The sequence below is a fragment of the Zingiber officinale genome, chromosome 5B (assembly GCF_018446385.1).
Source record: "Zingiber officinale cultivar Zhangliang chromosome 5B, Zo_v1.1, whole genome shotgun sequence".
In the NCBI taxonomy this organism is placed as follows: domain Eukaryota; kingdom Viridiplantae; phylum Streptophyta; class Magnoliopsida; order Zingiberales; family Zingiberaceae; genus Zingiber; species Zingiber officinale.
In genome coordinates this window covers 21,460,242-21,484,277 of record NC_055995.1, presented here as the reverse complement: position 1 = coordinate 21,484,277, position 24,036 = coordinate 21,460,242, and the positions used below count along the sequence as shown (strand labels likewise).

Here is a 24,036-nt window from a genome sequence, read left to right as displayed (position 1 = left end):
CACTGTCAAATGATAATGTCAGTTAAGAATCTCACATAACTAAAATGGCATATTTAGTGCATTTTGTATAGATAGATCTATATCTATGCTAAAAATAATTGATTTGGGAAAAAAATATTTTTAGATCATATATGTTTTCTGTGTGCTTTAAATTCCTCCTTGATTCAAGATACCTACCATGAGTTTTTTTTGTGCATTTTTTCGATTTGAACTTACACCCTTAGTCCTCTAAACTTCTTAATTTGAGTTAATTGCCTTTGAGTCATCCGAACATCTCCTTGATTTGAGTTAGTTGTCCTTAAGCTCCAAATCTATTTGATTCCAACAACCTACCCTCTAGTTCAATCCACTCAATCTAGGCTATTTGTCCTAGAATATTCAAATTGACACTACTAAATTACACACTTTAAGATCCGTGCATGAATAAATACCTCCCTTATGTGCTAGTCACTATTCCAAATGCTAGTAGCCGTCCGTGATTTATCTCTTCCGTGTTGACCTTGGGACAGATTGACGGGGGCGCTGGGGACGAGCGTATTCATCTTTTTACCACAATGAATAAAAAGGCACTCCTTCACATGAAAAGGACCTTTCACTCCAGTGCTATTCTATCAAAAGGTTCTTTAATTTAAAAAGAAATAAAGGTGAGCATATCTACTGGTATTCAAGATTACTTATATTGCGTAAACTTATTCTTGCATGGATTGGGTTTGGAATTTTAAATAGTTTGCTGCCCTGAATGAAATAGAGTAAACTTATGCATTTTGAAAGAATCTAGTTTGCTAATTTATAAGGAGATCACCTTTTACCCATTTTGATCCTTCTCCTCCCTGATTATATCAGTTTAAATTGGAGGAAGAGGAAGGAAATGTCATTTTAATCTATTTTTGAATTCTTCTAATAATCTGTCTTCTCAAATATCAATCTAAATAAGAAGTAACCAAAGATTCTTCCGCTTATGGCCTTCTTTACTTCAGAAAGAGAAAACGGGCAGGATAAACAGGAAGACAGGAGGAGAAAAAGTTAGGGAGGTAGATTTTTTTTTTTTTTAGAATTTTTAAACAGATGTTATTTCAGACTGTTATGTCATTAATGATTGAGAGACGACAAAGGTGACACTGTGTTTGGATTTTAAATCCTTACTCTACACTGTGACCATGGCCGTCCTGTCCTCTTCCATGGTGCGGAGTCAAGAAAGACAGATAAGAACAATAGACATCCAAAAAGATATAATTTAGATTGAAGGGACAAGAAATCATACTTTTACTCATGAACAGTATATATGCAGAACAAAATCCTTTATCATCTAAATTATATAATGCAAAAATAAATTATTTATATTTAATTTGAGGCCCCAGGTGAATTGGACTTTGGTTCTTGGAGGGTAGGAAACGTAGTCCAAGATGGCCCGAATTAGACTAGTCTACGAAGTTCTTGCCTTAATATTACTTGCATGGAAGTATGGGACTGCTGCTGCCTTTGCTGCTTTGTTTACCCCTTTTTATTGTTAGTAAACAATAAACGCTACAGACATAAAAGTGCAAGTAGCTTAGTTTTCGAGGCAAGTACTGAGTGAATGTTAATTAAAGTATGTGAGGACAATGGCATGCAGATGTAGCTACGTCAGAACTAACTTTTGGGATATTTAAACTTATTAATAAGATAATCGAACTGAATCGGGCAAAGTCTTTGAATTCAAAATGAATTAAAATTTTAAAATAATTATTTAAATTTAGTTTGATTTTTTTTTAATGAATTTAAAATTTAATTTGAGTTTGGCTCATTTAAATATTATCAAATTTTTAATTCAATTATAGTAAAAGATATAATTCATCATCCTAACACTTCTTACGGTTGGTCTACAACTATCTATGAGAAGGTAAATCAGGAATATGTAGTTAGCCACTATTGGAAGGGTCTTTTTTTTTTTTTTTTTTTTTTTCAGTTTTGTCAAGATTTGATTTTTTTATTCATTGTAGCAATATTTATCCCACAATAGTCAACTCAAGAATGCCCCTGAGGCTCAATCTTTCAATTCAAGCTTGGTTCGTTTAAATATTATTGAGCTCTCAATTCAAACTTATTTGATTGATTATGAAACTTGATAATTTAAACCTGTTTATTTATTTTAAAAGTTTTTTTGTTTATTCAACATGTTGATAAAAGTGTTATTAATAAACATGATTTATGAATATTGTTCATGAACTTTATTCATAAACATTATTCACGAACGTTATTTATGAATATTAACAAACTAAACACATATGTGTTAAAGTTTGTTTGTTTAGTTTAATGAGTTGTTCAAGCTTGTTTATTTAATCTATCTTGTGTGTATTGAATGAACATAAACAATCTCGTACCAAATTGAACACCAAATTTGTTTATAAACATTTGGTTTATTTACAGTCCTAATTGTATGGATAATAAATATCACTTAGGACATCTCTAATGATTAAAACTTTAAATGTGTTTTTTATAATCTCAATATGTCACAGCAATAATATAAAAATTTATTGAAACATCTCCAATTATTAGAACTCCAAATGAGTTTTTTTTTATGATCTCAATGTGTCACATTAACAATATAAAAATTTATTGAAACATCTCCAATGGTTAGAGTTCTAAATGATTTTTTTTATTGTGATCTAATTTATAATATTAATTACATGATTCCATATATACTACATCAATTTCCGCATCCGAGACTATGGTGTAGTGGAATGACGGTCAATTGTCACTCAAACATCCATGGTTTAATTCCCAACTACATCGCAGTTGCAAGAATTTTTCTCCAAATGAGACGCGCAACCAAGGGATGCTGGGCTTCTGAGCCGCCTGCTATGAGTGCTTCCCGATTTATCCTAACGGTCGGTAGAAAATTTTTATAGGATCAGATCGGTCGTCCTAGTTTCGATAATACTTAACTTGATTAATTATTTTTTTATATTAATGTTTAGATAAAAGAGTATGTTTGATTTTCATTACTATTTTTAAACTACAAATCTCAAATCTAATCTATAGATTCCAAGCTTTTTATTCCCTTTTTTTAATTTTCACTATTTGTGGCAATTGTGGCCACAAATAGTTGCTCTTATACTATAAATCTTAAATGACACTTCTTTCATAATTCAAGACTTTTTATTTAATTATTTTTTAAATGTTACAAATCTCTCATTTGGCATTCGAAATGCAGCTCATTCATTGCCTTGTACGGGCTGGAGTTAGCAGAAAATTGAAACCTGAATCATCACTGAGAAGGTATAGAAACAAACAAACTCCGGTTTAACATAACGTCTGCGGCTCGAAACTATACACCCTACATAACTCCAAGAATGGTACACACTCTACGCCTCTTGTTTCACCAACATAAAAAACGACATCTTCTGAACTTTCCGAAATGAAAAGGCTGCTTTCTCATGGGCCCTGAGCCACTGGTACGGATTCAATGTAAATACGGGATCTTCTCATTTTAAACCAAGTGAGCTGTCAATAATTAACTAACGAAGGTTTAGGTCCTAAAAGACACGACGCATTGCATTTTGAGGGAAAATAAGTCAATAAGCTGATTTCACCTTTCTTGGTCTTTTCTTAAAGAAAACTCCTTCAGGTCTGTTCGAGTGTTGCAGAAAGCTGGGCACACAGTGCCATGCCTGTGCATCTCGACGTGACCACCACACCAGCAACAATCTCCTGTGCTTCCTGGTAAATCCCTCCAATTTACATTAATTCAAGAGGCTTTCGATTCCATGGGTCAAAGGATAATTACAATATATTCGTCCTATATATAATATATTCACATCAGAAGGACACTGAGATGAGAGAAGGGCCACCGCCCACTTGACGCTGCACTGCTTGCTTTAATTTATACAAGTCGATCGTTCTGGAGATATCAAACAGGCAGACATGAGATTTAACTGTTCGATCGATGCACTGATCCATCGTCAACAGCGACCCATGCAGATAGATACCTTTCGGTCATTCATTATTAATTATATTATTATAACACAAATAAGCTAGCGACCCCTGAGTCACCGAGTGCTAAACTAGCTTCTTTGATCAAGGGGATCGATGGATTTAGGTTGAGTAATAGAAGTTACGCCCGTACGTTACTCCATCAAAACAAACCTCTAGCCAACTGTGCTGGAGGGGATAAGAATGTTGCAGGCGATAAAGTGCATGGAAAATGCAAGGAGGAAACCGTAATATATAGGATCTTTATTTTGGCGTCATATAATTAGATATATCTAATCTTGTGTGGTGATTAATTGATGGTTAAATTTTATTGTGAATAAGATTTTAGTTTTACATTGATATTTTTAAGGTATATTGATTAATTTATATTAATTCGTTTGATTATATGAACAAATGCATAAGGAGAGACTCTTTCTTACGTGTGAATGCACATGAAGAGGTACAAATCTAGGTCCGGATTGTACTGAACAAAGTTGAGTCGTGTGCGAGCATGACCTGCGCGCACCGAATGTCAGATCGATTTAAGCAAAATTTGTCCAATTGGAACAATTAATATTTTACCACATAGATTCTTTTTGGGGCCCACACAGAAAAGATAAAGCTCTCCACCTACGCTCTTCTTCCTCTGTTGTGCATCTCTTTCTCGGTGAAATGTCCGTGATAACAATCGGGTACCTCTGAGTTCGCCACGACCATCAATACTTGGCGTGCATCATGATTAACCGTTGTATCCTAAGAAACAGATTGTCTGAGAAAACCTCGAAGCACAACCGAAGGTAGGATGAATTTGTTTCAAGAAAACTGCGTCCAGTACAGGCCTCGGTTCGCTTTGCCTTCTCGGGCTGTTCTGCCTTTAGGCCGCTCGACCTTCTACTGTTAGGCACCTTTGCCCTCTTGGGTTGATCTACTAATTTGCCTGCTCGACCACACTATTTAATCAATCAATTTACCTGGTCGGTCACTCAGTCTAATTTGTGACTCAGCTGCCTTGCTTAGTCGGTTGCTTTGCGCCATTCGGCTTGATCAACCATTTTGTTGTACTGCTCGCTCAGAAACTGTACCCGATCGATAATTCTGCTCTACTCATCCACAAAGACTCGGCATTCGGCAGTCTCCATTGCTCGACCTCTCAGTTGATCGGACGTTGGACCCACTCGCCTATCTGTCTGCTCGGTTGATCTGTCAGCTATATCACTTAGCTACTCTGTCTCACGATCCACTCTACCCATTCGATTACTATGCAGTTTACACTCAATATTTAAGAGTATCCACATCAGCTACCCTATCTAAAGATTTTGTCTTAAATTTTGAATATGGTAGTTAAAAACCCTTTGTATCAGTTACCCTATTCATTCCCTAAATTTAGATTTGATGAATAGTGATTCTTTAAATTTAGGGAATGAAACCTCTATTCTAAAAATAAAATAATATTTTTTTGGATCTCTCTCCTTTCACTCAATCTTTTCAATCTCTCTCCTTCCACTCATTCTTAAATATAATAATAAAAATAAAAAAAAAAGAGAAGAAAATAATAAAAAATTAAGGATGATAGAAATTTTAGGGTATTTGATGTAGCGTGTAATGAAAAATGATTATCTAAATTTAATAAAGTAAATTATTTATCTTAAATTTTAGATATAGTAATAAAAAATTTGACAGGAATGTTCTAACAAAAACTAGTCCCATTAATAATTTGAAATTATCAATTCAAGTCAGATAAATTAAATTAAATTAAATTTTATATAATTTACATTCGACTACTTCCTCATCATCTCCCAACATTTACATGGGTAAGAAGTAGGCAGGTGAGGACAGGGAGTCGGCTCTGTTCAGCTCAGCAGCAAGTGGCCGCAAGGGTGACTCGTCGTATATATGATGGAGAAATTAAGCGAGGGGGGAGTTGGAAAATCGCTTTAAGAAAACACGCTTTGACGCTTATAATTACTTAGCTTCTTCCTTCTGCTTCTCTACTAAAACCCCTCACACCCTCCTCCACTTTCTCAATCCCCACACTCCCTATCTAACTAGCTAGCTTCATTTTCTACAAATCTGATCCAAAGGAGGAAAAAGAGTAACCCCGGCCCCTTCGGCTTCTAAAGGCGCCAGCTTCCGCCATTATTGTTGTTGATCTGTTGCCTGCGTCACGGGAACAACGAGAAAACTTCATCAAGAAGCTTGCTTTTTGACACCAAAAGTGCCCCGGGGGGATCGCCCACGCATTGCGCGCTCAAAGATTCGATTTTTATTATTATTATTATTATTTTTGATCTTTGACGATGACAATGGCGACGAAGATCGGCGAAGGCGGAGGAGCGAGGCGAGGGCGGGACGGGAACAAGGTGCGGCCGGCGTACCTCGGCGTCCGGATGCGGGCGTGGGGGAAGTGGGTGTCGGAGATCCGGGAGCCGCGCAAGAAGTCGCGCATCTGGCTGGGGACGTTCTCGACGCCGGAGATGGCCGCGCGGGCGCACGACGTCGCCTCCCTCAGCATCAAGGGCGCCTCCGCGGTGCTCAACTTCCCCGAACTCGCCGCCTCGCTCCCCCGCCCGGCCACCCTCGCTCCCCGCGACGTCCAGGCCGCCGCTGCCAAGGCCGCCGCGATGGTTCCCCCGCCACCCTCGCCGAAATCCCCTGAGGACCCGTACACCTCCGACGAGCTCGGCGAGATTGTGGAGCTGCCGCGGCTCGGCGTCCTCGACTCGGCCGATGCTGGGGGCGAGTTCGTCTACCACGACCCTTGGTCACCGTGGGCAGAAACCGGTTTCGGATGCGGGTTCGGGTTCGAATTCGAATTCGAGCCGAGTGAGAGTTGGACTCAGTCAGACGGCTGGGACTTGACCGGATTCGGAACTCTCATATGAACCCATCAAAACTCATTTCTCAAACTCCGATAAAACTTGCAAAGGCTTTATAATTTTGATAATATATATGCCTAATTAATCAGGTATATTTATCTACCCCTCTCTCTCTCTCTCTCTCTCTCTCTCTCTCTCTCTCTCTCTCTCTATATATATATATATATATATATATAATTTAAATTTATCTTATCTTTTTGTGCTTTTTCAAGTTAAAAATGAACATGTATAGTCCTTTCGAAAATGATTAAAACAATAAAATGTGGTATGTGATTGTGTGGAATAAAAAAAAATAATAAGGGCTAGTTTGAGTTGCCCAACTTGAGTTTTCTACTACATTATTTTAAGTTCCTCTTGGCAAAATTTTATATTTTTTCCCCATCAAAAAGCAAAGTTTTGTTAGGAAAAAATGGATAATTAAAGAAAAATAATTAATTTGGTCTTCGCAATGAATTTGATAGAAAAATAATAAAAAATTGAAGAAAACTATGGACTGAAATGTGCCAACAATGCTAGCTAAATTTAATAAAAACAGTCTCCTATTTCATCTCTCACATTCTTTTTTGTTTTCTCTTTGAATAAAATTGGTTTTTCCTTGTAAAACAATTAGCACCACCTACACCTAAATATAAAATATTATATTTCTCTTTGAAAGATCACTGTATTATATATTCCTTTTAGACTAAACCCCATTTGGAGCCTTGTGTTCTGTTGCAAGTCTATAAACAAAATATAATTCACACAGAAAAATAATATATAGTTTGCTTGACTTTTTGTTTTTTATTTAAAAAAATAGATTTTCTTCTCATTCTTTATTAAACATGACTTTGCTTAATTCTTGATTTAGTGTCCAATCCATTTTAAAAACATCAATTATATCATTGAGATGGCATGGCTCTTTTAAATATTTTATGAAAATTATTTCAAAGTCAAACACACTACTATGGGAACAGTGGGAATGTTTGTCTATTTATATGTGACCTTGATATAATTTGGAGAATAAATTAATGTGGCAATTTGCAAGGGTTATGAGTGTTGGGTTGTGTTTTTTTGGCCCCTTTCCAGCTAGTTGTTTGACAAATAGCATCATCAATGAATGGATTTAGATTTGAATATTAATGTTTTACAATATAGAAAGTAAACAAAATGAGCCACATTTGTGTAGAAATAAAATTAAAATGTCGATATCTTTGACAAAGGAAAAAGAATATCTATTGACGACAAAATGATCTATATTTATTGATATTTTAGAGATATAGGTTTGTTATTTATCAATTGTTTAATTAGGATCTACTTTTTGTTAATGGGCAAGTAGTCTTGTTTTTTTGAATATTGTGGTCATTTTACTTTATTTTTTTTTATGTTAATTGTAAGATAATAAATGTAATTATATTTAGAAAAACTTGTATATTGTTTATTATTATCGCATTGTATCATTCATTTTTACATTTTTTTTTATTCCAAGATAAACATATATATGTCATCTTTGTTCATAGCCATCAATAATCATAGATATGAACCATCTTCTAATTGAGTTCTTTTAATGTATATTCTTCATATACTTGTTTTTATCAATGATAAATTTTAATAGTCAAAATCTAACCAACTAAAAAATAAATATAAAATATTTTATTTTAACTGATCAAATTTTAATCATTTAGTATTATCCTTTTATCAATTATTAACTTTGTTAATAATATAGAATTACTTACAAATTTATCCAATGTGATTTTTAGCTATTGTACTAATTTAACTTGAAATTAATTATTCATAAAGTGGAGAAAATAATGATTGTATCACAATCAATATAATAACTCAAGATACATATTCAACATCTCTAGCTAGCAAAAGAGGTGGTCACACATTCTTTAAATGAGCCACACATTCTAGACCAAATCAAAGATAAAATTCAATGAGCCACTCCTACAGAAACAGGTTGCCATGCATTTAAATTTTTTTCTTCAATATTTTATTAATTAAACAAACAAGGAATATAATAAAATAAGATCGAAATTAATGTTGATCAAATATTTAAAAATTTCAACACTCAGATCTTTGTTTTCCTTTTTCCTGACACAATAATGATGAACACAGCCGACGGGCCGCCAGTACTTATCCACGTATCAATTTATCCTGTCAAGAGCAGTCAATCATATTATTGGACAGCAAGATTATCAAAGATTCTTAATTCATGTTAGTCGTTGCATCCAGTCACATCCACGAAATTGGTTGGCAATATTTCGTCCTTTTCTTATATCTTGAGAAAATTTACATGTAGTCTTTAATTATAATTTAAATTTTATTTATAGTTTTTATTGCTAAAAAGTTTTTTATTTTCATTTCTTAAGCATTTTATTAGATATCAATTTATTTAATTATCTTTTATATTTTTTTAATATAAAAAATTTAAAAATGAGTATATATTTTTTTAAATTCAACATATTAAATTAAAATTTGTATATTTTCTATCAAATTTAGTACGTCTCTTTTAAATAATGCACAATTAGATGAAAAATATATTAGATTCTCTTTAAATTATGCTTAATTTAGGAGGAATTATATTAAGTTGGAAAAAAATTATGCTCAATTGTTCACTTTCTAACCAAACATAATGGATACCAATTTATCTAATTGTCCTCGTATTTTTTATGTATAAAAAGTCTAAAAATAAATATAATTCCTCTTAAATTCAGCATATTAAACTAAAATAATCAACCTAATTTAATTGAATTAAATTTGTCATATTGTATATTTTCTAGTCTTTTTTTCACCTCAATTGGATGTAGTGGCGAATCCAGACAAAAAAGGAAGAGGGTGCTTAAAGAAGGGAGCTGGAGCTTGTCTTCCTTCTTGTCATCCCTCGGATTACAATATACTGGTAGAATTTTCTGAGAGCAAGGAGGTGCTCAAGCACACCCCCGCTCTCCCTAGATCCGCCACTGATTAGATGAAAAATATACTAGATTTTCTTTAAATAATGCTCAATTGGATGAAAAATATACTAAATTCTTTTTAAATAGTTATAAATTTAGGAGAAATTATATTAAGCGGGAAAAAATTGTGCTAATTTTGATAAAAAAATATATTTAATTTTAATTTAAAGTGTCGAATTTAAGATAAATTATACTTATTTTTAAATTTTTTATTTTAAAAAAATTATAAGATGCAATTAATTATGTAACGATATTTGCATGAAAAATTGAAGTAAATAAAATTTTACCTATAAAAAGTAGGAATAAAGATTTTTTTTGGAGATAAGGATTGTATATAAAGTTGAAGTTGTATTTAAAGATTTTACTTCAATTTACTTTTTATATATATATATATATATCCACTGTACAGTCGTTTTCTTTTACTAGGATCGTTTTCAGGTCCCATAAATAGTTATCATCGAATTAAATCAACGTTACTGATCGTGTGTGTTTTCATGAGGATAAACTGGGACGTAGTTAGAAAAATGAATCCAGTTCATTTTCTGAAAGGGTGATGAGATGACAGCGTGAAATGAAAGCACCAGTGCTGTCGGTAAAGCCTACGTGACTGTCCCTCCCTGCATTGCAAATTGAACGCACACAACAACTCTGCCACGCTCTTTGCGCACATTTTTTAATAATGCCGACACGAAACGAAACAGGGAATATTGGAATTCCGCACGTTGATTCTCTATCTCTTTCCAAATGATTCGGCGAGATTTTTCTTTGTCGTATAATTTCTGTATCTCGGAAAAAATCCACGATCGTATTTCTACGGATATGAGTAGTGGCCATTTTTTACAGCACGAGGGCCCGGGAGGATTGCTGCGGCGGCGGCGTTCCGGTTGACCGCGGCGGATCCGCGGGATTACTGTCGGACGCGAATCGGGCGTTCGGAACGGCTAGCTGCGGCGGATTTTCCTGTTGACCGAGGCGGATCCGGTGGGATTGATGTCGGACGCGAATGGAACTGTCGGCGTTGCCGCTGCGTGCCACGTACGTCGCCGCATTCTGCAGTCAAACTGACATGTGACGAGACTGGATATCCTGCGTGCGGATTTGAAGGTCTGATCCCGGCTGCATGCATTGGGGCCTAAATCTGAATTAAAGTTTGTGATGATGACCCAAGTTTATTCGTGACAGCTGACCAACTTGCACCACATTCGTAACACCAATTGCACAACATTAGTTGCAAAAACAAACAAGAAGCTAAGTAAACTTGAAAGAAAGATAAGATGAAATCAACTATTATATGCAAGTTGGATAACAATTGTTGATACCAATTCATACTCTATATAATATTCAATTCACTACCACCAATCTACACTGGGTATGAGCATGACTTCAATCATGGATGGCTTTATAATTGAATAAACACCAAATAATGCATCAGGTGGTAAAAAAGGTGAAATCGTTCGTCCCCAGTGCCCCCGCCGCACCCGACTCAAGGCCATCACGAGAGAGGTAAATCACAGCATCCTGAGCGAGCATGACCTCATGTGACAAACATCCCACCACATACCAACTCGGATGACCTGTGGAGTCCCAAACAATTGCATCAAGCTACTACCAGACTGTTGTGCAATTTTAGGGATCATGATTGCATCGAGCACCAATCATGACAAATTGCATCAAATATTGATGGAATCAATCTTTGATCAAGATTGATCCAGTTAATCAAATTTGAATTAACTCAAGTTGAGTTTTGATATTTGATCAATATGTTAGTTGGACATCAAGTCAAAATTGACTGAATACTTAACAGTCGATCAATATGTTAGTTAGTTGAGTGAAGAGTCTAAATGGGTCATAATTGATCGAACATTTGGCAGTCGAAAGTCCATTTATAGAGTTGACATGAGTTGAGAAGTCTAAGTGGATCACGATTGATCGGACACTTGAAGGTCGAAAGTCCAACAAGAAATTGTAAGAGGAAAGTGTTAGTGCAATTGATACTTGTCGAGTGTGTATGAATTGATGGGTTTAGAGTACCTGACACCAAGCTGAAACTCAATTAGGTCTGAAGATTGATAATTGGCACGAAATCTAAGTAGGTCAAGATGTGACTTGATATTTGGCAAGAAGCCCAGCTATGTGTGCATGACCTAATAGCTGGTCGAAGTCCAGTTGGGTATGCGGATCTGACAATTGACAGGAAAATCTGGTGGATCAAGAATCAAGTCAAATAACTACAAATGTTAAGTGAAGGTAAGTCACTGGAGGAAAGTAATCTAGTGAGGATAAGTACTAGTGGAACTATAGGCGTTGGTCTTGCTTAGAGTCATTTTGGAAGTTTAAGCTAAGATCATGACTAGATTATGGTCTTGGTAAGACATGATCTAATTGATAATGACATTTTATATTGTGCTAACTTTGTATTGTAGGTTATACTTTATTTTTGGACTAACACATTTTACAGAGGTAAAATGCATAAACAAGCATTGGATGAACAGTGTCCAAGGCGCTTCGGAGGTGCGAGGAAGCACCTTGGATCCAACGGAGGCGCCCTTGTGCTAATAAACTTTAGGGATAGAAGTTTGTTACGCAAAGACACCCTAAAGCACGTTGGAGGAACTGTAGGTTATCGGTGGTCAGCTAGAAGGGGGGTTGGATAGCTAGGTCACCCTAATTGATCGCTTCTTCTCTACACGGTTAGTTTACGCAAGTAGAAATACAAAAACTAAAGCAATGAAGGCAAACAAGAATACAAGCGCTAACACGAATCCTTTACGTGATTCAGAGATTACTTGCTCATACTCCACGACATTGTGGCTTTGGCGTCGCGGAAGGGAAAGAGGGTAAGTTCGGCGCAGAGGAAGGCTAGGGCACGGGATCGGGAGAAGAAAGGAACTAAGAAGAAGAAGAGTATCAGCGCCGAAAGGAATTAGGCATGGTATCGGAGGAAACCGCTCGTGTGGTTAGGGCAAATGGGCGTCGGGCGCGTGGGAGAGAAAGAAACGGCGAGGAAGAGGAAAATAAAGAAAAAGGAATCTATAAAAATAAACATTTCCTCGCTTAAATGGGTAGCCTAAACAGGCTTTCCCGGACCCCATTTTTATCCCCATAAACTCGTCCATACGAGCTCCGAAAAATTCCCCTTATTATTATCTGCCTTTTTTTCTGTATTTTACACTACATGCTCTTCTCTTTGCTTCTTGCTCCATCTTACTTTCTCAATTAACTCATTATTTTGATCCCTAGACATCTAAAAATCATTTTCTATGATTAGCATAATGTCAAAGTTGGTTTTAAAAATACCTCCATTCTCTTCTTCCACCAAGAGAAGTCTCATTCGAATTTGGGTGGATGAATACTTGAATCGGCCATTTTGATAGTGCTCTTCTCAGCGATTAGTCCGTTGAAGGTGTCCTCACTCTGATACCACTTATAGATTATTGGTGGCCAGCTAGAAGGGGGGTTGGATAGCTAGGTCACCCCCAATTGATCGCTTCTTCTCTACATGGTTAGTTTACACAAGTGGAAATACAAAACTAAAGCAATAAAGGCAAATAAGAATACAAACGCTAACACGAATCCTTTACGTGGTTCGGAGATTGCTTGCTCCTACTCCACAGCGTGTCCTTGAGATGGACGAACCCTTGATCCTTCGGTGGATCAATCCCCAGCTAGATCATACTCCTTCTCGGTGGAGTACAAGCTCTCACAAATATCTCTTCCTCTTACAAGATGAAGACTTAGATTAGGAGGAAGAGAATGACTTGTAAGCTTTGGACAATGGCAAAGGAGTGATTCAACAATAATCAGTTACTCTTTCATGCCCCAAAGCTTCCCTTAAATAAGAGGAGAGAGTTGATCAACATATCAACTCATCTCGGCACCAGTCGACCGGTACTTCCACCAGTCGACTTGTGCTACCGTTGGAGGTAGCCAACGACTACTTCGTAACTCCAATAGTTTGCTAACGGTCACTTACCAGTCGACTGGTCGCTGCTGGCTGAGTGAACAGAATGCTTCTGTTAGCTCCGAGTTGACTGTCACTTCCACCAGTCAATTGGTCCTGGTTACACACTCACACTCATCCTCTTCGGAGTCACCCTTGAAGCCTTCTTCCTCGGTCTTCGTCCCTCAGATCCACCCGAGTCCGCGACTCCTCTCCGTGCCATCCTTCACGTTACCTTGAAGTCTGCTTCCTTCGTCTTCACTCCGTTGCTCCTCGTTCACGGTCCCTCGAATGCACCATCCTTCACCGATCTCATGGACCCGAGCCATAGGATGAGCTTCCCAAGCTTAGTCGCACCAAACTCCTTATGTGTGTTTTACCCAGTCCTTCTTGACTCAACCACATATCAAAATAATATGAAAGCCTAACTTAAACTCTTTGATACACACATCAAAACCATGATTGTACCAATCAAACTTGGGTCGATTGCACCAACAGGAACCTCAGAGTGCATTAGAGGTTCCTCAAAGTGCTTAGAGGCACCCTCACGCGAATAGAAATCGAAGGTCTCGGAGCTGATAGAGTCTGAAGTCTATGCAATTATTTTTGAGGTTGGAGGTGCCAAAGATGAGGTTGGAGGCGCCCTCAACAATCCTTATAAATAGTGTTTGGCTAGCACTTGGGATAGAACTTCCACATGAGCTCTGACAATTGTTCTGCAACTTTGTTTTCATGCTACGACTATACTGCTGCTCTACTGCGCTCGACTATTCTCGGAAGACTGACACCAACACATGAACACATCCAGATCTCCATCTTTTGTATTAGTAATAAATTTAAAATTGTGCTTATTTATTATACTTGCAAAAGGAAATCATACTTTGTATTCAATTTTTAAAGTTAGTAAATTACCCATCGATAGATCTAAGGGGCTTAGGTCTTGGAGTAGGAGTCGCCGAAGGTTTTGAACCAAGTAACCAATTGTGTTTTGTTTTACTCGTGCTTTCTTTTATTTTATTCCATTGTGCACTTACTTTTTCTTTAAGTTTTCTTTTAAAAAATAAAGTTTTTAAATTCACGTGATTCACACCCCTCTCATATGCTCATCGATCCTACAGAAAGTATAAGTGGATTATGGTTGATCAGATACTTGAGGAGATGGAGAAAGTCCAAATGAGTCATGGTTAACTAGACACTTGATGATCAAAGATGACAATGTAGGATCGAGACGTGTTAGAGGGGGAGGGGGGTGAATAACACTCATGACTTTTTCCCATTTTTCACAAAGTACAGAATGAAACGTAGCGGAAAATAGAAAACACAATCGCAAACACAAGTAGGATTTACTTGGTTTGGAGCCTATGACTACTCCTACTACAAAGCCTGCGATTGTTGATCGCTTTTATTGGGCAACCACTATAGATTTAGAAAGTTACAAGAATGATTACACTTTGAATATAAGGAACTTAATAAAAAAGACAATACCAACGTCTTAGAAAGATAGATCTTTTGCGTAGTCATCGTTAGAGTAGAGTTATGGCGTTGTAGAGATCTTTTTGGAGCAATGCGCAGATGCTGAAGATCTTGAAATTTATTGTTTGAAGTGCTGGTTTGAGACCTCCTTTTATAGCTAAGTTGAGTCTGATCCAGATCTACTAATCTCTGGATCACGTATGACTCAACTTTGATCGGTCGACCGATCCTGCTTGGATCGGTCCATCGATCCTGCCTGAATCAGTCCATCTTCCCATCTAGATTCTGTCGTTTCGGATGAGTCTTCGTTCAGTCGATCGATCCTATCGTTCAGTGGACCAATCCGCCGTTTCTCTTCAGCTTATCTGATCCGATCAGCATGGCTTGTTCAGCTTGCTTCTTATCCACTGATCGGTCAACTGAACCCGTCATTCGGTCGACCGATCCTTGGTCGAAACTTAGTCGCAAGCTGATATGATCTCTAGGATTTGGTCGACCGATCCGGACGTTCGGTCGACCGAACAAGGAAAAATCTGAACCTGCAAAATTGTTACTTTTCTACAAAACAGAGTTAGAATAATAAGCAAATAACATGTAAAGATAAGTTTTGACAACCTTCGGAATGTCCGGTCCTGACTTTGAGTTTCGCTGAAACTCTAGGTCTGACCGATGCCTACTGTTCCCTCTTTGGGGAATGCGTCCTCACCTACTACTCTCAGGAGAGTTTACCTTTTGCCCGACTGGTCCTCCAGACTTTTGCTTAGCGTCTGAGACTCCAGGATTTCATGTTGAATGTCCGCTCCACGACCCGTCTAAACTTCTACCTGGTGTCTGTGACTCCCAGGATTTTCACTTAGAGTCCTCGACTCTAGGATTTCGCCTAGAGTACTCGACCCGCTAAGACTTCGCCCAGCTTCCCCGACCAGAATTTCGTTGCCTAACCGTAGCTAGAACTTTATAGAACCTAGGGTTACCACCCCCTAAGACCTAAGGTTACCTCCCCATAGGATTTTTCACCTGCTTAGAATCCACTAGGACTTTTGCCTAAAAACACTTAGGACTTTCCTGCAAGCTCAGTCACACTTGTTAGATCACAAAACATCTTAACTTTTGAATCCTTTGCCATAATCAAAACTCAGATTTGATCGTCTTGTGCTCCTTGCACTAATAATCTCCTCCTTTTTAATTCTGGCAACTTGATTCAAAAGTTAAGTAAAACATATAACAACATATAGTAAAAAATGCAATATATAGCAAAAGTTACATAACAAAAGTTAAGAGATAGAAAAAAATTAACTTGTTAGCTCCCCCTTAATCCCTTAACTTTCTCTCCCCTTAACTTTTGAATATTTTCTCCCCCTTTAACATATAACAAAAACAATTTAAGGAAAAAAAAATACTTTGTCTTTGATAAATACTTTGGAACAAAACTCTTCTTTTTGAGATAGTAGAAAAACTTTGAAAAATTTTCAAGTAGGGAGTTTAACATAGTTAAAAATTGTGAAAAAGATTTTGAACAATACTTAAGTTTTTCGGAGGAACGGAACTTAGCTAAAAATATAGATTTTGAAACTCAGCTTTTACTTTTAAAAAAAGACTTAGCCTTTTTTTGTAAATCCTTGAAAGAAAACTTTTAAAGGATACTTAATAGTAAAAGAAATTTATCTTTTTCCTTAATAAAAAAACTTAGCTAAATTCTTACAAAAAAAAACTTTGTCAAGTACTTAGCTTTTGAAAAATTTAAAACAAACCTATTTAGATACTTAAAGATTTCATAAAAACTTAGTTAAAAATACTTTTTCAAAAACTTATTTTTCCAGATCTAAGATTTCATAAAAACTTAGTTAAAAATATTTTTTAAAATATTATTTTTCTAGATATAAGATTTTATAAAAACTTAGTTAAAAACACTTTTTAAAAAATTTATTTTTCTAGAATTAAAATAATATTTAACCTTACTTTTTCAAAATATTTAAGGTTGCTTTTCAAAAATTGTTAAACTTTATTTTGGAAAATAGTTAAACAAAAAAAACTTAAAATACTTTGACTTTTGAGAATCATTTAACTTAACTCCCTTTTCTCTCCCTTGATTAATGCCTTAATAAAGTTTGAGTAAATTATTTAAGTTTTGGTATCCTAGAGTTCAAGCATAGAAAAAAAATGATTAAGAAAATAATCATTTATTTTCCTAATTTTTCATCTCACCATTTCTAAGTTATCAAACATGTTAAGCTTATGAGTTTGTGTGAGATGGAATTAGATTAATTTTGAAGTTGATTTTAAATTTTAAAAATTATTAAGTCTGAGTCACACTACAGAGCCCCTCCGGCGAGGTGGGCTTGATCGGAGTCGTCGTCGCTGCTTGCCGCTGCCTAGAAGAATGCTTGCTGTCACTCACCGCCTGGAATCAAGAAGAAGAAGAGTGGAAAGGGAATGATCGACCGACGCCAGTGAAGATAAGGGAAGAAGTCACCGGCTGGAGATGAGGAGAAAGAAAGAAGGGGGTAGCGCTAGAAAGAGTCGCGTGCCCTAGTAAAATTATGAGGAAGAGATGAACGAAGAGGAAATGTATGTTTTTTTTTGATGTGGATGATCTTTTAGAAGCATTGTGCATTTCTTAATGGGGTTCAGGTTTAGGTTAAGGAAAGGGTTGAGAAGTTTGAGTGAGGTCCGAATCCAATAACCAATAAGGATTGAAATCAGACTCTTGAATTGGGTTTTAAAAATGAGCTTTTGGATCAAATTGGGCTCTTCTCCTCTTTAGATCCAAATTGAATTGAAGGTTTTAATGAACTATTGGATGCCTTGAGCTCTCAATCAATGCCCTAGATGCTCCAAATGTGATATGTTCCTTTTCCCTTTAAATCAAGCTGAACTTGATCTAACTCGACTCGGATTCATGGCTCTTTAGATTTTCTACAAAACTAAATTAAAAAAAATATAAGAAATCATGTCATAATTGTAAGAAAATTATAATTAAGTCCAAAATAGATCCTACTTACAAAACATAATATAAACACAAAATCAAGCATGCGAGAAGGTAAAAATACCTGGAATAAGAGCCACAATAATAGATAAAAATACTAGTTATCATGTTGCTTGTAAACAATAGGTGTTGTAATAGACTTTTACTCCTTCAGAAGGTATCTGAGACAAAGGATAGTGGTGATAAATTTCTAGGACTAGACCTTAGAGTAGTCGCATTCGGGGGCGACGAACCAAGTAAAATCTTGATGTTGTTCATGTGTCATCGAATTTGATTAATGTTTTTACTACACATTCAAACAACGCAAATCAAAGTTATTCACCCCTCTAGATCGCACAGATCCTAACAAATAATATTAGAGTGAGACCGCTTTTCATTGAACTAACCATTGAAAGAAACACAAAATTAAAGGAAGAAGGAGCTACATTTTTTGGAGCCCTCCAAAACCAACAAGTCATCGAATTGATCATTGAAGGAGCTCGATTTTGTTATGGATCCCGAAGATGGGTTTGGTACTGTAGGACCGTTGCGGCCGGCTAGGAGGAGGTTGTTGGATAGCCCTGTAAACACAAAAACAGACAACCCTTCCTCGAACTCTTTAAGCTAATACTTGCATAAATAAAGCAAAGCAGTAAATTAAAAACATAAAGAACGAGGCACAAAATATTTACTTGGTTACAACCGATGTGGTTGTTAATCCAAGGAAGTTGAAAGTACTAGAATACTCCTTCAGGCGGAGAAGCCTCTTACAACGTTGACGCGCAGAAACAGAAGCTCAACTACAACTCTAGAGTACACAAGCATTGAAATTAATTACTTGGAGTTCGTTGAAAAGCTTTTGGACCAAGGCTATATTTATAGCCATGGTCTGGGCACCCCGAAGGGTTCCGGGCGCCCTGGGGGGATAAAACTTTATCCCCAACGTTCAGATTGCGTTTGACGTGATCTGGTCAAGATTCAAGGTCCGGGCGCCCCCGGCTGTTCCGGGCGCCTGGAATGGTTCCGGGCGCCTGGAGCACTATAGTCAACAGGAGTTGACTTTTCTCCGTCGGGCCCCCCTTATAGCCGACCGCAACGGTCCTACAAGTGGTATCAGAGCCGAAGAGCTTCAGGAGGACTAACCGCCGAACGAAGCAACGAGATGGCTGGACCAAGCATCCACCTGCCGAAATACGAAGGGGACTTCGCCACCTGGAAAAAATTGATGCAGGTATTTTTTACAACAGATTTCGAATTAGTTTTAACAATGGAATTTGGCTTTGTAGCTCCAGAAGGTAAGGAAAAATGTCAGTGGACAAAAAAGGAGCAGGCTGAATATGTGGCGAACGACAAAGCAGAATATCATCTGCTAAGCGTTCTTCCACCTCAAGATGTCAACAGGATCGAACATTGCGAGTCGGCAAAGGAACTTTGGGAGAAGTTCCTCAAGCTGCACGAAGGGACATCCGAAGCCAAACTCGCCAGAAGAGATCTGCTTCGGAATCAGCTCACCAGCCTACGACTTGGGGAAAACGAGACAGTCGCGCATCTACACTCGAAACTAAAAGAAATTATTACCAGACTTTCGAATCTCGGAGAAAAGGTAAGTAACTGAGATTCGCTAAGGTACGCTTTAAATTCCTTTCCTAGAAATACCAAATGGGCATCATTAGTAGATGCATTTTACATTTCTAAAGATTTAGAAAAGATTTCATTAGAAGAATTCTTTTCAACATCTGAAGTGCATGAGTCAAGATGTGCAAGAATGAAGGAGCCCAAGAACAATGTCGCCCTCAAAGCTTTGAGAGACGAACCAGAGTCGGAATCCTCTCTCGACGACGAGGAAATGGTAATGATGGTAAGAAGATTCAAGAAACTTTGTAAATCCAGATCTACTAACCATCTGCAGGGAAAGAAGAAAAGAACGATCTGCTGCTACCACTGCAACGAAGAAAGGCACGTCAAGGACAACTGCCCCAAGCTGAAGAACAAGGATAAGGAGAAGGGTAAGAAGCCTATCCAAAAGTGAAAGACCCTAAAGGCGACTTGGGACGATATGTCGTCCGAATCGGAAGTCGAAGTATTCTCCGGGCTCGCACTGATGGCGAGTTATCAAGACGACGACTGTGATTCAAGCTCTTCCGAGATGAGCATTGAGAGCATCGATGAAGGGGGAGCTTCGTCAGAAGAAAGCAGCAGGTTAGGGGGAGACACGGACAATGAACTCGATAAAGTAAGTCAGGTACGTTCTTTTCCTCCCGATAAACTTTTTAAGTTTGTTAAGTTATTAACTAAAGACTGCAGTAAATTAGAAAAAGAAATAAAGAATTTAAAAATATTTTTAGCTAAATCCTACCCTTTAGAAGAATTAGATAAATCAAAATTGAAAAATGAAAAATTACAATTAGAAAATCAAAATTTGAAAATTCAAATAGACAACTTGAAAAACTATGCATATTCACCTAAAACCAATTTTAGAAGATTTAATAATTTAAATTGGTACTTTAAATATCACCAGGGACAAATTAGGAATATCTCTAGAAAATATGTCCCTAAGAAATTTTTAATCAATCCAGTAGGCTGGAACCTTTATTGAGTTCCTAAATCTTGCTTAGTCTAAATATTAATAAAAATTAGCGCTTTGAGTGAGAAAATTAATCAATGAATTTCTCTATGAGGCTTTGACTAAGGAAGTGGTTGTTGCTCCAATAACCAAGAAGGCCTAGTGCCTCGCCACAACCTAGAAGACAAAATATTGAAATAAATGTTTAATTAACTTTCTGTCAAAGCATTAAAATTAGAATTAATTAATGCTTTTAAAGTTTTTTCAAATTTTTTTTTCAAAATTTTTTTTTCTCTTAGAAAAATTCTCTTCTATACTTAGAAAATTTTTTCAGAAGATATTTTTTTTGCCTAAGTTAAAAGCTGTTCTGAAATTGAAAATTTCTGCTTAAGTTTTTTTGAATTTTTTTTCACTTAGAAAATTTTCTTAAAATTTTTCAGAGACTATTTATTATTGCAAATTTTTTTAAAAAGATCTCAAATTTTTTTAGTTTTTACCCTTAGATTTTTTTTCTTAGAACCCAATTTTTTATGGATCAAAGGGGAAGAAGAAAAAGTATAAGTCTAGGGGGAGGTAGACCAAAATCTAACTTGTTTTATTTTTGTACTTAAATTGTAAATTAAGTTAGTTTTATTTTATGTCTATTTTTACCCTAGCTTAACTTGGGTTGCTCACACCAAAAAGGGGGAGATTGTTGGAATCCCAAGGTTGTTTTGGTGTGATCAACAAGTTAAGTTAGGTCCTGTGTGTTTCTAACCTTGTGTCTAAGTGTGCAGAAGCTTAGGAGTACAGGTACTCGAGCAGAAGACGCAGCTAACGAGAAGGACGACACGCGGTGCGTCCGAAGGATGAGGCGCTGTGGAAGAGTACACCGGCGGACGAGAAGAAAGTGTGCGGTGGTTCTGAGGGACGAAAGATGGAGCGGAAGACTGCTCAACGAGCAAGAGACGTAGCTAGCGAGAAGGACGGCACGCGGTGCGTCCGAGGGACGAAGACTGCGGATGAGTACGCTGGCGGACGAGAAGGAATCACGCGGCGATTCCGAGGGATGAGAAGTCGGAGGGAAGCCCGCTCGAGAAGACCGGAAGTTGGGTTCGGGTGAGCCCTATTCCGGATGACAGAGATCACCCAAACGAGCGGATTTGGAGTAGAAGACCCGTACCAAAGACGATCTGAACCGGAGCCGAGAGCCCGGGCGCCCGGAGTCTGGTTTTTGACCAGATCGAGGTTTGACTCGATCTGAATGTTGGGGATAAAGTTTTATCCCCCCAGGGCGCCCGGAACCCTCCAGACGCCCCGACCAAGGCTATAAATATAGCCTTGGTCTAGAAGCTTTTAAAAATTAGTTTAAAAATTGTAACAACGCTTGTGTGCTTCCACTGTTTAAAATAGCTTCTTTCTTTCTGTGCCTACATTGCTGTAAGAGAGGCTTCTCCGCCTAAAGGAGACAATAGTGCGATCATATTCCTTGGATTAACAACCTCCCCGGTTGTAACCAAGTAAACATCTGGTGCCTCGTCTTTTTCTGTTTTGATTTATTGTTTTTCTATTTTATATGCAAGTGTCAGTTTAAAAAGTCGGGAAGGATTGTGTTTTATATTTACAGGGCTATTCAACCCCCCTTCTAGCCGGCCGCAACAGTCCTATAGGTACAACATCCAAGTACCTCTACTATTTGGATTAAGAGGTTTTGATTAATGAAAGGCTATGATTGAGAATTTTCTTCATGATAGACATCAATAATTGATTCATCTTAATGGAGGGATTTGAATCCGCAATGGATAACAAAGGAAAACTCCTTAAGAAAAAGAAATATACCGAGAAGTAACTCTAAAATTTAGAGACAAATGATAAGGTAATCAATATTTTAGTTAATTTGGTTCCTAATGTCATTTTGTATAGAATAGGTATATATCAAGCTGCCAAGAATCTATGGAGTAAGCTTGCTAAGCTTCATGAAGGTTCATCCTCTACATAAGATGATCATGAGTCCAAAAAAAAGAAACTCATTGTCTCAAGAACATGAGAATTCAGAGGTTGAGAGATGTTTAGTGTTTAACATCTAGGATGAAATTGAAGAAGCATCAACTTCAAGAAATGAGGGGGAAGAGGTCATTGACACTGGAACGAGAGGAACTCTCAACTTCTGGAAGTGATAAGGAGGAAGATTGTGTCACCTCCATAAGTCAAGAGAGCCCAAATTATGAAGGTATATCAATTTCAATCATAAAAAAAAAATATTATAAAATATACTTTGAGTGTAGAAATAAAGGACACTATAAGAGCAAGTATCCACAATTAATCAAGAAGAAGACTCAAATGACACCTAAGGCAAAGGAAAAACCAAAGGAAGCCGAACCCTTAGTGCGAAAGGCAAAGAACACATTATGTGTTTTTCATACAACCAATGTGGGCATTACTAGAACCAATGCCAAGAGGGAGTCATCCAAGTAAAGACAAGGAAAAAAGCTCAAACTTAGGGGGAGCTTTTAAGGTATTATTTCATAATGCAATTTCCTTATATAATGAAAATAAGCATGCTCGAAATAAGCCTTATGATTTTAATGCTTATTATCATGATAATAGAAAATATTATAATTTTAATAATAAATTTAGATCATATCATGCTAGAAATATTCCATCTAAGGATAGAAAAGTTGAAAGAATTTAGGGGAGAACCCCAAGAAGACTAGACATATGCTTAGGAAGGGAAATGTCTAAGGTAATCAAGAAAAATAAAAAAAATTAGAAATTGGAGGTCGAAAATCAAGTCTTGAGATCAAGACTTAATCAATTGGAGAAGACCCTAAGAAAAATGACAAATGAGATCAAGACTTAATAAATTAGGAAGGCATGACAAATCCAAGAACAAGAAAGACTTGGGTCATAAGTCTAAGGTGAAGGAATGTGCTATGGTACTATAGAGTTCCATGTAATTATGAAACCAACCCTAGGAGTGAAGTCAACATTACAAGGGAGGTCATCCCTATAGTTGACCTTGATGAGACTACAATGACTAAGACTTCTAAAAAATCTTAAAGAGTCATTAGGAAGGTATCTAGGGAGGTCATCGCTAGTAAATACCTAATACACCAAAGGAGCTCCAATATGTATTAGGTTCCTAAGAGTGTAATTTCCTCACACTAGATGAGTATAGGGAGTGCCAACCTTAATTGTAAGGATAGTTAACCCAACCATAGTAAAGGTGACATTTTAGGATAATTTTCAAGGTATTGTGATATCTTGAGAATGAAGTTTCAAATTTTGTCTTGGAAGATTTATATAGCGTGACAATGAAAATTGAGTTTTTAAGTTCATCACAAGTGATATGATAG

The 24,036-nt window shown here is 36.9% G+C and overlaps 1 protein-coding gene and 1 pseudogene across 1 annotated transcript; both read left to right on the top strand.

The window, feature by feature from the left end:
* LOC121984229 overlaps positions 1-745 on the top strand; it is a 36,571-nt pseudogene extending 35,826 nt beyond the window's left edge.
* A 4,926-nt stretch (positions 746-5,671) lies between these two features.
* Positions 5,672-8,131, top strand: LOC121987284 (dehydration-responsive element-binding protein 3-like). The gene has a single exon (XM_042541158.1). The coding sequence runs from the start codon at positions 6,249-6,251 to the stop codon at positions 6,831-6,833; it is 585 nt and encodes a 194-aa protein (XP_042397092.1). The 5' UTR covers positions 5,672-6,248; the 3' UTR covers positions 6,834-8,131.
* Positions 8,132-24,036: the final 15,905 nt, after the last annotated feature.

What these genes read in the sequence shown, in the direction of transcription:
- LOC121987284 (XM_042541158.1), top strand. Translation starts at nt 6,249, where the DNA reads ATGACAATGGCGACGAAGATCGGCGAAGGCGGAGGAGCGAGGCGAGGG.